Below are 13,574 nucleotides of genomic sequence, written 5' to 3'. Positions count from 1 at the left end.
CTAACATTACACTTTATAGGCTAAGATTGTTTTCTTTGATAAAGTAATATTTTTTCGAAAAAGTCTCTAAACACAATACGTTTTAGCAATATGTCTCGCAGAAAAGTGACAAAATTGCATAACAACATTCCTCTAAACCAGAGTAATTTTGAGCCTTATTAATGATAACAGTGCATTTATGAGATTACATGTCCATTCATCTCTTTTCAGAACCTTGAATACTACTATGAGAAGTGTCTCAACAATTGGATTCTTTCCCTCATGTCTTATAAATGATGGTAGTATACGTTGTATACTCTACTAAATATGTGAATGATCAGCAGCACTCTCTCGAATCTCTGCGGCTGATTGCAATCGCTGTCTTGGAGCCCGATGGACGCCCTAAAAACTGGCTGATATACTCGCCTGCTGACAAGAGCTTCCCCATGTCAACATTGGTCTTCACACCAAGACCGTTAAGCATGTACACCACATCCTCAGTTGCAACATTTCCCGAAGCTCCCTTGGCATAGGGGCATCCTCCCAGACCCGAAACAGATGAATCCACTGTGCTAATTCCCATCTATCAAGGGCTAATCCGTCAACAACCTCGTATAACTCATTCATCCAACATTTTCTATCCTGGAGGCTGCAGAGGATATTTTTTTGCCTCTGCACTCTCGCTCACTTTGAAATCTACTAGAACTCAATATTCAATTCTAGTAGATTTCAAAGAGGATGTGCAGTGCAGTTATGGTGGTAGGAAATGAACTAGATCGTGATTGCACCATACAAGATTAGAAAGAAGTTACTCACTTGGAGGGATAACAGAATATTAGGTAGAGACTGTCCATATGTGTCATGGAAATGGACAGCAAGCTTCTCGACAGGCACAACAGCCATCACAGCCTCTAGCATAGGAAGTACAGTACCTATGCCAACATAGCCTTTAGATGTCTCCAAGAAAACAAGAAATTGGGGAAATGTCAAGCAATTTTCTTATGACCTTTATTGTCCAGAACAAAATTACAAGCTAAATGAGTCCAAGTTTAAAGAATGGTGAACATTTTTTATTTTACGACGTATGATAGTAAACATTGAAACACCCAAACTCGGGGAAATTTTCTTTTAACTAAATGTAATATTAACTCTATTTTCTGAAGTGTGCACACACACATACGGAACACATAAGAACATTTATAAAATTTTAATATAAATAGACACACACGGATATATATGTATCGCTGTATTAGTGTATACTGGCATACTTACATATTCATGCATTACATACACACAGACACGTGGAGGTATATTCGCATACTTTAAGTAATAGCTCACTGACATAAAGGGGATAAGTGCAACAATGAAACCCCTCAACATCTACTCAGGGGAGTTTATTTGCCTAACTTACTCACAAAAATACCTTAGATGTTAACAAGATCTAACAAACATGTACTACATGTTTGTTAATTTGGCTGTTCCAGCAAATGTAGCAACTACAAGTTGCATCATGAGGAAGAAAGATTATGTATCTAATTCACCAAAAAAAAGAAACAACAACTAGAAGAAACTCCGTTACCTGGTGTAGCAACTCCAACTGTATCTCCAAGAGATATCTCAAAACAGCCCATATTATGAAGTTCCTTTGCTACATATGCAACTTTTGATGGTGAGATATTTCCTTCTACTGGGCAGCCAACAACACAAGACACATACCTGTTGAAGGTTTACATAAATATTTTCAACCAAACTCAAACTAAGATTGTGAAGAATGTTTGTCTTCTCCAACAAGTGTTTACCGAGATTTCTGAAAAACTATTTATCATTTAACAGAGTTTTCATGATGTTCCACAGTTTCAAAGGTTGAATAAATATTGCATCATGTGTGTAGCGTCAGTTAATTTCTCCGAGCAGTTGTTGATATCAAGTCCATGCAAAAAACTTGAATCACAAGTTATCTCATGACTCGTCAGAAGATTCGAAATTTGAACTTTTCTCCTATTTAAGTTCTAAGAAGAAGAATTGAGTTCTGAAGGTGGGGGGTGGTCGAACATATCATACCCGCGCACAGGAATCGAAAGTTTTTTGGCAGCAGAAGTTACAGCACGATAGCGAACCAAGCTCTCTTCAATACTGCAATTTATATTTGATTTTGAGAATGACTCAGAAGCTGATGCAAATACAGCAACTTCTTTTGCACCCGCTGCAACAGCAGCTTCAAAGCCCTATGAAATTGTTATGAAATGTTAATTCTCATTCCATCATAAAGAAATGGCTGGAAAAATTTTGATTGCAACTAATACCCACCTTAATATTGGGAGTCAGAACAGGCAATCTAACTCCTTCCAAATTCTGAATTGCTTCCATTACATCCTTTGCATCTGCCAGCTAGTTAAGCAAATATAGGGAATTAAACAGATGAAAGAACAAAAAACTTTACTCTATGCCAGCTCATAGATGCTGTAGTATTCAAGGCCACAAATGTGAGATAATGAGAACAAACAGGAGAGAATGGCTTCAACACAAATTAGTACCTGAGGTACCCACTTGGGTGAAACAAAACTTGTAGCCTCAACAACAGCCAATCCAGACGCAACCAATTTGCGGATCAATTTGATTTTGACAGATGTTGGGACAACTGTTTTCTCATTTTGTAGCCCGTCCCTGGGGCCAACTTCAACTATCTTCACATATTTTGGCACACACTTGAAAAGCTACAGTTGCCAAAAATTTGTTGCTTAAAGGATATCATAGTAAATCCCCATAAATATGATGTTACACTATAAACTGACAAGGACTTCACAAAATGCTCCTTGGGGGAGAGTCAAGAAAATCTTCATTGAAAGAGCAAAGCAACTATCCTTGTTAACCCAATACAGACATGGTGATATACACAGGAAAGAAGATCACAAAAGCTGTTCCAAAAAAAACTGTTCGATAGAAGATTTTTTGAGGATCATATTTTACATGCTATCTGCAATTATGTTTTCTCTAATTAATGTAATATCCAGAGCTCAAAAATCAAAACTAATAATTACTTTTAGGACTTGGAAAAACTTTTAGCTGAATTGATTACCTTGTATTTTGATTCCCCGGTGTCATTTTCACTCATGTTTCTACTGACCACCGAACCTCTACCTAGACTTGAAGTCCTCTGAAACAAGTTTCTTTTATGTCTTCTCCATGTCACATGCTCTTGTTCGTACTCTCCAAAATCTTCGCTGAAAATAAAAGCAGATAAATTGGTGTGCAAGTTAAAGTCATGTCTTAAAAGCGGTTATCACCACAATTCACTTGATCTTGTAATTTCTTATTCTGAAAGAAAAGTAATAAACAAACAAGGCCAATAACAATGAAGAAAGGCACACGTAGAAGCAGAAAACCATTCCCAGGTGAAATTTCACTTACTTGCAGCTATTAGATAAGCTGCAACTCCTCCCTTCAATCCAGCAGTTTCCCATTCCCATATCTTCTGGGACAGGCCTGCATGCACCGGATGAGAACCTATAAACTTGGTCAATGTTGCTCAAAGCTGGGAGCTTGTCAAGACCAAGAGGCTCCTCCAAACTTGACATTGTTGTGCAAGTGATTGCAGCAGTAACTGGAATAACAAGAAGAAATAGCTTGCTTTCAGAATAATTCAAGGCCTATAAGCTGGCAAAAGTCTATTACTGATGCATTAAACATAAATAGATAGAAGCTGTCAACAATTCATTAGCGATGCATGGAGAATCATAAACACATTGTTATAGCCAAAAATCTAAGATACCCTGATTTGAAGGAAAATTAGTGAGTAGTCGTATCAGGACCAATATTCTACATTTAGTTTACTTCAAGAAGAACTTACAAATAATCAAGAAAGTAAAATAGTTAGAGCATTTGTAAAGATCATGAGACTAGAGACTTATGTGAACATATGTAGAGTAAAATTGTTTGAAAAGCTCTTAGTAATGAGAGTCCAGAACTTCTGCTTTACAGATTCAGAGGTTTATAGTTATAAGGAGCCAAGGAATACGAAGAAAGTGAAGCAGAAAATTTGTCAACTACTCTTGCTTCTTTTCATCCCACAACCAGTCCTAAGTTTTTCCGTAATAACTTTACATTAGGTTGAAATGAAGTACTCTCTGCTGCTTAATTTACATAAATTTCACATGATAACTTGTACTACTACTTATCAGATAGTGACCCTGTTGGAATGAAGGAAATATCAAATTGCAACTTGATAATGCCATATTCAACTGTTGTTATCCTCCATGAATTAGCAAGATGAAAAAATGTGGCCAGGTAACACCTGTGCCAATTCCATAAACTACCAATCAAACAAAGCAACAAAACTCTGCAACAGTTCTGAATCTATTCTGGAAATGGCAAAGCTTAAAACTCCAAATAGGTCCAACCTTAATAAATGTCACCTATCCAACCTTAAAAAAGTAGATAACTTTTGAAATTTTAACTCTCATTTGAGATAATCATGCTGATCTCCCTGAACATTCATCCAAAGAGTACTCTAATGAAGCTCTAAAACCTCCCTCTTCAAATCAAAATCTATCCATCTCTAGTCATCTCAAGCGCGAAAAACAACAATCAAGGCATTCAAATGAACCTCAATTCCCATTCCCCTTTCACCGAAAACATGTGTAATCCCCATTATCTCCATCACAAGATATAATTTTCAAAATTCGAGCAACAAACAAAAATTGTTTGCATCCATGTGCAAAACAGAAAAAAAAAAACAAATAGTTCATGGAAAAGAATCCAATACCTAGAATAAAAAAAAAGGGAAACCTGCAGGCTTCTGAAATCGGAAACGAAGAATTCAGAAAAACCTTGCAAACAACCCTTTTTCCCTAAATAAGTTAGAGCAAAGCCGAAAAATTGAGGTGTTGTAGCGAGAGACGCAAGAAACGGGAGAGGTAGTGGTTGGTGCGTAAGGGACAGAATAGCGAACAAGGCAGCGTACAAACGTGACGGAGAATTCTGTATAGAATAAATGCACAATAAAAAGATCAAGTGCAGTTGTTGGTATGTGCGCGTGATTTTGATTGTGATTGTGATTGTGATTTAGGGTTTTGTAGGTGCTGGAATTATGAATTTCTTGCAATTGGGACTTCAATTGAATGCAATGGCTTGCCAGCACTAGGATTCTAGAGAGAGATGGAGAGGTATTGTGATTGTGGGAAGGTTGGTAGGTAGTTTTCAGTTGGAAGTTGCTCAATTTCCCACCTTCATAAATTTTTCATTTTTTAAAAAAACAATTATTAGTGGTAATCTCTTTATCTTTCCTTTTCCTCACTTTGTATGTATGTATATCCCATTAGAATTACTTAAAGTTGATGCCTTCATGCAATGTTTGTTCGGAGACTAAATCATTTCTAGTAGATTAAATAGTTTTCTATTTTTAAAATCACTTAATTTAAAATGAAAACTATGTCAAACAAAAAAAGAAAATAAATGGATTTAAAATAATTAATCTAAAATGACTTAATCAAGCTATGTCAGGTTATCAACATTCCAAAGTCTTTTTTTTTTCTTTCTACAAAATGAGAAAAGAGAAAATAGTAAAAGTAGTTAGCGGGTCTTATATGTCAAGCACAAAAAGAAAAAAAAAATCAAAGAAAGCTGAGGAGTAAATATTTTTTTAAAAAAAACTATAAAATGAAAAATCTATTTAAAATGCGATAATATAATTTGAGTTCACGAAAAATAAAATAGATAGAAAAAGAATTCGACGGTCTTGAGTAGTAATGCTGATGCAGATCATTGGTTTTGATTTGTGTTTGGTTTATGTTTGTTGAATTTGGGGTGGCTTCAAACCATTCTTGTGATATTATATTGGCTTAATCATATTAATTTAGGATAAAAGAACGATAATTTATGGATCATTAACAATTTTGATATCAGGATAGATAATGCTCCTAAATGAATTTTACAAAAAGCAATAAAAATATGAAGTCGTTTTGTAGGGAATAATATTCTACTCATTATATGAATGGTTCACTTTTTTTTAATATATATACGCTTTAAAGCTAATTGTTATACTAGTATTATATTTTGTAAAAATAGAGATTTCATAAATAATACAAATTTGCTGTTTAGTTTACTAGATAAAATAATAGTAGTATATAATATAAAATTAAATTATAATATTATTTAATAGGAGTGGATTGTCTATAACTTATTATTATATGATATCTATTTAGAGGATTAAATTATAAAATTCAATGTCATAAACCAAACATATAGTACAAATTTAATTGTGAAATATAATCTTACAAATTGAATACTCCTACTATATCTTTATTTTTGAATGGAAGAACGTACATTATTTACGCATACTATTATAAATGAAATTATTACATTGGGAATATTTTCCTTCCATTCATCGATTCTGTCTCCATTAGCCTAGGGATTGAAGAATTCCAACAACATTGAGCTTCTCGAAGCTTTTTTGGGCGGTAGACTATTTACATACGCCAAAAAACAAATTAATAGAGTGGCCCCCTTCAAATCACTGCCTCACAAAATATCAGTGTATAAGTAATATTTGAGGCCACAAATATAATTAAATTAGGTATGTTAATAATATTGTGGCTACTGTAGTGTCACCGAACCAACCTAGCTGGAATTGGGTGGAATAACATACGACTTACTTAGCTACCTTTACTTTTTTATCTCTTCTAAATTATTGCGTTTTTGGAAATAATTATAATTGCCTCCATATCAACCACTTATATACTGGAATATACTAGTAGTATTCATGTGTAACACAATTACTTTGTTAACATAGGAGACCACAGAAAAAAGCAATTAGCAGCGTAATTGGGTAAATAAATTTGTCCAAGAAAATTCATAATAATAATACGAAGTACTTAATATCGCATGGATGTATTAATATGACAACCTTTTTTTATTTTGGCACCATGTCACCATTTTAGGTCTTTAGATCTGAAGATCGTGTGATTCTCAAGCTGCTATGTGACAACTAATTTTAATTATGTTCAATCATTTTAAAACGCTAAGGGGTAAAATCAAAATTTCATGTTCCCGATGTAGTTTTATGAAATGATACCAGATTGCAGTGTTATGCACTGAATATTGCAGTGTTACTATGATGATTTTGCAATTTACATATTACTTTATTTTTTTGGGATAAAGAGTCGCGCTAAATTTAGAGGATATTTCAAATTTGGTACAACTTAATATTTTTGAAATTGACTAAAATGTCCACACCTACAATTTCAAATAAGGTAGACTGCAATCTGCACTGAGCACTCTATTCACAAAATTCAACCACATGCGTCCATATAAAAGATCTAAGAGCCTATATTTATGGTATAGTGTTACCCTATATATCTATGGTGTCTCCACAGCGTCCCTTAATCATATAATCAATTACGAAAAATAAACAATCCTTAACTTGGCATCAACGCAAACGAAAGATATTTAATCAATTCTTAAGTTTTTGCAACCAACTTTATGCTGAGACTTTAGGAAACCTACTTTAAATTCAAATAATCAAGATCCTAAGTTATCTATCAATAATCTATCATAGTGATTTGTCAAATTTTTAACAAATTTTAAATTCTAGAATTTGGATTTTTTTAATTGAATTGGAAACCGCTTCTACATAGTCTTTTTTCTTTTCTTCTTTCTTTTGAGAAATGTTACAGCTACCTTACCAAGATTACAATCTCTCATCCTCACAATAAAGAATTGGATCCTTCAAAAAATGAGATCTAAACACTTAACGCATTTTGGCTCTTGCGAAAAGTACTCCAGCCAACAACCCTGCAATAAACACATAGGGAAATAATTAAAATAAAAATAAAAATAATCAAGGTAAAGATTTTAGTGCTAAGGATAGATAAAAAGTTACCGAAGAAAATGCTTGCAGAATTCTCTAAACTTGTTGGGACTTTGAAGATGAAGATTCCAGCAATAGAAAGGGGTATCTTGTTCAACGACCCAACGAGGCTGTACGACATGAAACGGATTAGCAACAAGAGTATGCCAAGACAAGCCCGATGGCTTAACTAGGTAGGGCGTGCAAAATCATTTACGTGGTCTCTATCAAAGAAACAGTTTCAACACAAGGTTAACGAAACTACAGTAGTTACGGTCTAGTTATCGAAATTGTATTCTAGTACGAACCAGGAAACAATATCGAAGTCGGTATTTCGTCAGCTACACAAAGGCTGAGAAAAGGGAAACTTCAAGAGATTACCTGTAAGTAGTAGCCCCTGTTTGATGGAGAAACCACATTGACGTGAAGCTGATCGCCAAACCGAGGAAGCCGCTAAAGGTCATCACCAGCCAGAAAGTTGGCAATCTCAATAGTGGTCTGCAATTGCCAATAAAAGAAATTAAATAAAACAAGTTGAGCATAGATCAACAGCAAATTATTCAACTCATTTATGGATTAATGTACCAGATTTTGTTACTCACGTTTGCAAAAGATAATCGACCTCGTTGAAAACAAAAATGAGCAAAACCCCTAGGGGCAAGGAGAGAGTATTGTTTAGCAAGACCATTGAGAACTCATTCAGCTCTCCAGATTTAGTGACTTGCTTTGCAGTATCCATGACCCGCCGCAACGTCAACTGTGCAACAAGAACATAATCAGCAACCATAGGCTATAAGCAGAAGATATTATTGCAAGAACAAGTGCTGATACATATCTTTTATACCACAAATCACTCTATGTAGTCACTCTTAAACTTAGACTACAAGTCTAGAAGAATAGACAAGTTTATGCAATTAAGAGAATATAATCCATGACTATGATACATAAACTGTAATGAATCAACATGAATATGAGTACGAGCATAATTTTGATCCTTGGTCGATAAAAATCCATTTATAATCCCACAATCTGATATGCCAGAAAAAGGATTGGGTCTCAACCAAACAAAATTCAAGAAATCAAAACGTGCCAATCATGCAATAAAGACGAGTCACTGTGGCTAGAAGACCATAACACAGAGAAGGTCACAGAATATTAATACTAGAGTAGAAATAGCATTTCATAGCTGAGCATCATCACTCATCACGAATTGACAAGCAAGCAATTACTTACAGAGTACGATGCTGTCAAGAAACAGTTGATAAACTGCCATGTGTATCCAATAGCATGAAATGAGAGATCCGTGATTCCTCCTGATATTGCTGAGATTATCTGCATACCATGAACGGATAGTAACAGATGATTCAACCCATCACAAGTTTAACCGTACGTAAATGTGTTCAGTTAGGGGATGTTGTTTCTTGGTTATCTCAAACATGACAGAGAGGTAAAAAAGGGCAATTATCTAGTTCCAACATTGTCAGATAATGGAAGATATGCTCCTTCACAAATTCAGCTGTCATCAACTAAAAGAATCAATGCCATGACGTAGATAACCAGATTTTTAGCACTGTAAGCCCTAGCAAACTTCCACATGATATGGGGAGTAATCTACACTCACTCAATGGAATATTTGAAGTTAAGTGACATCATCTATTAATATCTTTTCCACATGACTTACCATTATAAAAAGAGATGCCCAAACTCTGTTGTCATGGTGCTTGTTGAACATATACATTTCACCTATTGCGGTTATCACATTGGTTACATTCTTCAGAACTGTGACCATGGCCACGTTTATGTAACGTAGACTGCGAAAAAAGTATATGTAAGACAAATTTCAAGGAACAAGAGCAACTTGGGAAACTTTGTATGAAGGACTAGAAATGATGAACAAGATATTATTTGTTGGCAATCTTGCAGTTATGCTTGCAAAATTGGGGTGACATTTGATAAAACAAAGGGAACGCAAAGCCAAATGAGAGTTTTTGCACAAGAACTTTCAACATTTTTAGTAAAAATTTTATAGAACTTCTTTTGTAACATATTAATCAAGTGACAGAGGTATAAAGCCTTCCACAAAGTCTTTTTTTTTCTTTCATTTTTTTCTTTATATTTCCATATTAGTGACCTGGGCATTCACAGATTAGAAAGAAAGGGTGACACTCGTGGAAAAGAGGAAATCCTGGTATGCTCAATGTAGAAGTTAGAATACTGGGAAAAGGAGGACGTGTGTAGGAAGGTCACAAACCCATCATGCTATGGATAATGAGGCAACAGACGTCAAGGTGGTCAATTCACTAATATTAGAGGCTATATACTTTAAATCCCAACGAATTTTACGCGATTAGCATTACTAAAATATTCTAAGCCAACGGAGAATTAACGAAAATTTTATAACTCGAATCAACTGCATATGTTAGTAATATAAACACAGAAGCAAGCACCAGAACTAAAGGTAAATATTAGTCAATGATAGAAAAACAGTTGAAACTTGTCACTGCACAATTTATATAAAACAAAATAAATATGGAAAAGTACCTAAACATACTTGTGACTAGCATCCCAACAAAAATTACATTGACAGGCAGCCAGACTTTGATTAATCTCCAGGTGAGTGGTTCGGTCTTAACTACGCCAAGGAGACTTAAGATGGAAACAATGACTACAGAAACAAGATTCTGCAAGCATTGGTGAAATTTATTATTAGCACAGGAAAATAATGTCTTCAATTAACTGAATTATGTCAGTGTAGGATACTTATAGCTAAAATTTATTTGGGTTAAAAAGTGTTATATAGTAGAAGATAACCTGGTAGAGCATCAAAGATATTCCGGCATTAAAGTCATAACTGGAGAGGACGTACTTGTTCACCAGTATCATGCTGCATGATGAGATACAGTATGCGAAACCAGACAACAGGGCCTGATTATGTATTGTAATTACTCTCTTACTTCGTAAAGGTCGTTCTTTGTCCTCTACCAACCTCCGGCTCTCCATATCAATCTCATGATTAGAACTGTGAGTCTTCATCCCAAAAGATCTGAAAACAAGCAGCACATTTCAATTACTGCTATCGTTTCCACAAATTAAATCAGCCTAAGCCTTTTTGTTCAATTTATTAAAGTTTCATATTAGTGTAGTGGCAGATTTAACCAAGCAGTGAACTCCATAAGCGAGAATCATAAGTAAGCCATTGAAAGCAGATAAAAGTGTAAATACTTCCAGTTCTTTCACAAGTAAGAAAATCAACATTTAAAGCTAACAATTCAAACATCCAGAAGTATGGATCAACACAAAGTTTCACTTGATTTTATCAAAGTAGACACCAATCTCTTCACATATACTCAATTTCTGAATTTATAAGCATGGACATATTTGGTTTTTCTTCATAGCATATGCAATATGCATCAATTAAATATCGAAGAGCAATACAGGGCTCCTTCCATGCAAAGCAGCGTCCGTTATTTTGATTTTCCACATAAGGTCATTTGGGCACAGAGAGCAAGTTAGGGCCATTTTTGGTATACTTAGCATATCATTTTTTGATGGAATTTAGTTTTTTTCTTATGTCTAGACTGCAAGTGAACAATGCATCATAATCCAGGAAACCACATTGGCATCAGACTTATATGTGTAATTTGTCAAATCTCATAATCTACAAAACAAAGTTGCCAACCAATCATGAATCACCCAAATTGATTTGCACCTGCCGGAAACACCCTACTAAATTAAGCTGCATTAGATTCATCATCACCGTATTTGACTAACAGCAGATTCCTAATTCACCAACTCCAACAGCTTCAAATAATTCAGCACAAAAATTTCTACCAATTCCCATTGAAGTGTTGTTGCAAGATAGGCTAAGAAGAGCAGTAAAAGTGAGCAGCGAATAAAAAAAATAAAAATAAAGGTTATGCTTGGGCAGGATCTGAAGTGCATCATCCATACTTGAAAATGAAACCAAACCAAATGACCAAAAATATTCAGTAGAACAGGAGGTTTTCGTGATTTTTCCATATGACGAAAATCCTACAATCTGTTCAAATGTTTACTAGATGTAGAGAAGGGGCATTTAATAATCACAAGAACAAAGCAAGATGTTCAGCATTGAAGGAAGATATTCAAGCATAAAAAAAGGCTACGGTTTCAACTATGAAAAAAATTTATTTGAATTACACTCAGAGAGCCTTTCATAATTTTTTATAAGATGAGATGAATAACTAAATTTGATTTGAATATCAACTCGACTGTAGAGAAGCAAGGAGACTGCAAGAACTCTTCATGCCAGAAATGTACTATTTAAGCAGATAATAAATGCTTCAAGCTTCAACTGTAATCAAGATTTATCAATATTAACACTTACAGTCTTCAAAGATCTAGCAACTACATCTTTTTCAAGAAGAGAATAATTATTATAAATGCAGAGCATTGACATCAACCAATGCCATAAAGTCCTTCATGAATGGGCAGGGGAACAAAAATGTACATGTTCCTAAAAAATAGTACTACAAGATAGAGGCAGCAATAACGGATTTGGGGTTCTAGCAGAAAATCATACCAGCTACCTATAACTCCCTCCACAGGACGAGACAGTTACACACTCGATGGGCTTTAGGCTTATTGTAGAACTTGAAAAATATTCTCCGATTCCCACAACCAGATTTCTCTCCAAAAAACAATCAGGTGAGTCCAGAGAAGCCCCTTTTAGTAATTTTCTGCATAAATGAAAATTCGATAACATCAACACCAGGGAGCATTGTAAATTATACCATTCGAGATTGGCTGGAGCCACAGACAAAGAACCCTATAACTACATTAACCAAGTAAGCATCATAGCAACTAATAATTCTATACAGTAACATTCTCATCAAACCACATTGAATTGAATGGTTTCCAAATTGAGAATGTTCAGCAAAAATCTTGTATCAGGATGGGCCCAATAAATTGATTTACAACAATGATTGTGCATAAGATTTTGTGCAGGTATAAGAAAAATGTTTTATGATGAAATACTGAACAGCATTTCCAACAAAAAACATGTATTGATTCTACCCATATCACCAATACGAACTTCATTCACAATATACCCATGAAACACACGGACTTCAAATCAGCTAATGGAAGAAAATATGAACAAATCAAACTACAGAAAGAGCTAGGATGCCATCTTGATTTTGTCGCAGGCAAATCCCAATTAAGAAAAAACAATAATTCCATCTCACTTCACGTTCAAAAATCAAAACAAAGATTGCGATTAAATTACTTAAACTAACCTAAAGAGCTTGATTTTTTTGCGAAAGATTGAATCTTTTTCTGCTCAGCTGCTATTTAATGACGAGGGAAGGCCTTTCAGCATGATTATGAATTAAATATGAAAGAGATGCAGAGATATGTTAGAGTCAAAGGCGCACAAACGAGTGAGAGAAGTCCTTCCCTTTTCTCTCACTTTTTCAACATTACAAAAACTATTAAAAAAAAGGACATTTTGTTGCTGCAAATTTACTGTATAGGAAACTACTTTTCCACGATGAATAATTTTACAAAAAAATTGGTCCAACTAAATGAAATAAAAACATAAATATTGAAGGATTATTTATGTAATGATTCCATAATTTATTTAAAAATGATTAGGTTTTTCCCGCCATCCCCCAGAATTGAGGCATTTATTTTCTTGCTTAAATGCTACAGAACTTGTGAATAGTATAATTTAATTATTTCCATATTAGCCATTAATTAAAGAAGGCTCTAT

At 34.5% G+C, this 13,574-nt stretch overlaps 2 protein-coding genes across 4 annotated transcripts; both read right to left on the bottom strand.

Annotated features, from left to right (window-relative positions):
• Positions 1-133: 133 nt before the first annotated feature.
• On the bottom strand, positions 134-5,179 carry LOC125187991 (Aldolase superfamily protein). 3 transcript variants are annotated; one of them, XM_048084695.2, is made up of 9 exons: positions 4,742-5,178; positions 3,388-3,580; positions 3,056-3,200; positions 2,514-2,693; positions 2,287-2,367; positions 2,041-2,204; positions 1,559-1,695; positions 796-911; positions 134-562 (listed from the first exon to the last, which is right to left on the bottom strand). In XM_048084695.2, exons 2-9 carry the CDS (start codon positions 3,552-3,554, stop codon positions 317-319), a joined length of 1,236 nt encoding a protein of 411 aa, XP_047940652.2. In that variant the 5' UTR covers positions 3,555-3,580; positions 4,742-5,178; the 3' UTR covers positions 134-316. The 3 variants fall into 3 exon arrangements, with proteins under 3 accessions (XP_047940652.2, XP_047940653.2, XP_088914954.1); XM_048084696.2 differs by having other exon boundaries at positions 4,765-5,178; XM_089058828.1 differs by having other exon boundaries at positions 561-698; positions 4,742-5,179.
• Positions 5,180-7,554: 2,375 nt separating this feature from the next.
• Positions 7,555-13,270, bottom strand: LOC125187535 (GDP-mannose transporter GONST1). The gene is made up of 10 exons (XM_048084143.2): positions 13,099-13,270; positions 12,384-12,540; positions 10,634-10,865; positions 10,364-10,503; positions 9,504-9,633; positions 9,056-9,154; positions 8,425-8,579; positions 8,204-8,320; positions 7,856-7,953; positions 7,555-7,767 (listed from the first exon to the last, which is right to left on the bottom strand). Exons 3-10 carry the CDS (start codon positions 10,853-10,855, stop codon positions 7,724-7,726), a joined length of 1,005 nt encoding a protein of 334 aa, XP_047940100.1. The 5' UTR covers positions 10,856-10,865; positions 12,384-12,540; positions 13,099-13,270; the 3' UTR covers positions 7,555-7,723.
• Between the last annotated feature and the right edge of the window lie 304 nt (positions 13,271-13,574).

This window comes from Salvia hispanica, chromosome 5, assembly GCF_029641045.1.
Source record: "Salvia hispanica isolate PSC_SH4W2 chromosome 5, Shi_PSC_v1, whole genome shotgun sequence".
Classification (NCBI taxonomy): domain Eukaryota; kingdom Viridiplantae; phylum Streptophyta; class Magnoliopsida; order Lamiales; family Lamiaceae; genus Salvia; species Salvia hispanica.
Note: the sequence above shows the minus strand (reverse complement) of the source record. Positions and strands in the feature narration are given on the sequence as shown.

Coding starts and splice junctions, on each gene's coding strand:
- LOC125187991 (XM_048084695.2), bottom strand. CDS start 3,554: ATGTCAAGTTTGGAGGAGCCTCTTGGTCTTGACAAGCTCCCAGCTTTG. Junction 3,201..3,387: donor AGCTTATCTAATAGCTGCAA/GTAAGTGAAATT, acceptor TTTTATTTTCAG/CGAAGATTTTGGAGAGTACG. Junction 2,694..3,055: donor CCGGGGAATCAAAATACAAG/GTAATCAATTCA, acceptor TGGCAACTGTAG/CTTTTCAAGTGTGTGCCAAA.
- LOC125187535 (XM_048084143.2), bottom strand. CDS start 10,855: ATGAAGACTCACAGTTCTAATCATGAGATTGATATGGAGAGCCGGAGG. Junction 10,504..10,633: donor TATCTTTGATGCTCTACCAG/GTTATCTTCTAC, acceptor CAATGCTTGCAG/AATCTTGTTTCTGTAGTCAT. Junction 9,634..10,363: donor CTAGTCACAAGTATGTTTAG/GTACTTTTCCAT, acceptor CTTTTTTCGCAG/TCTACGTTACATAAACGTGG.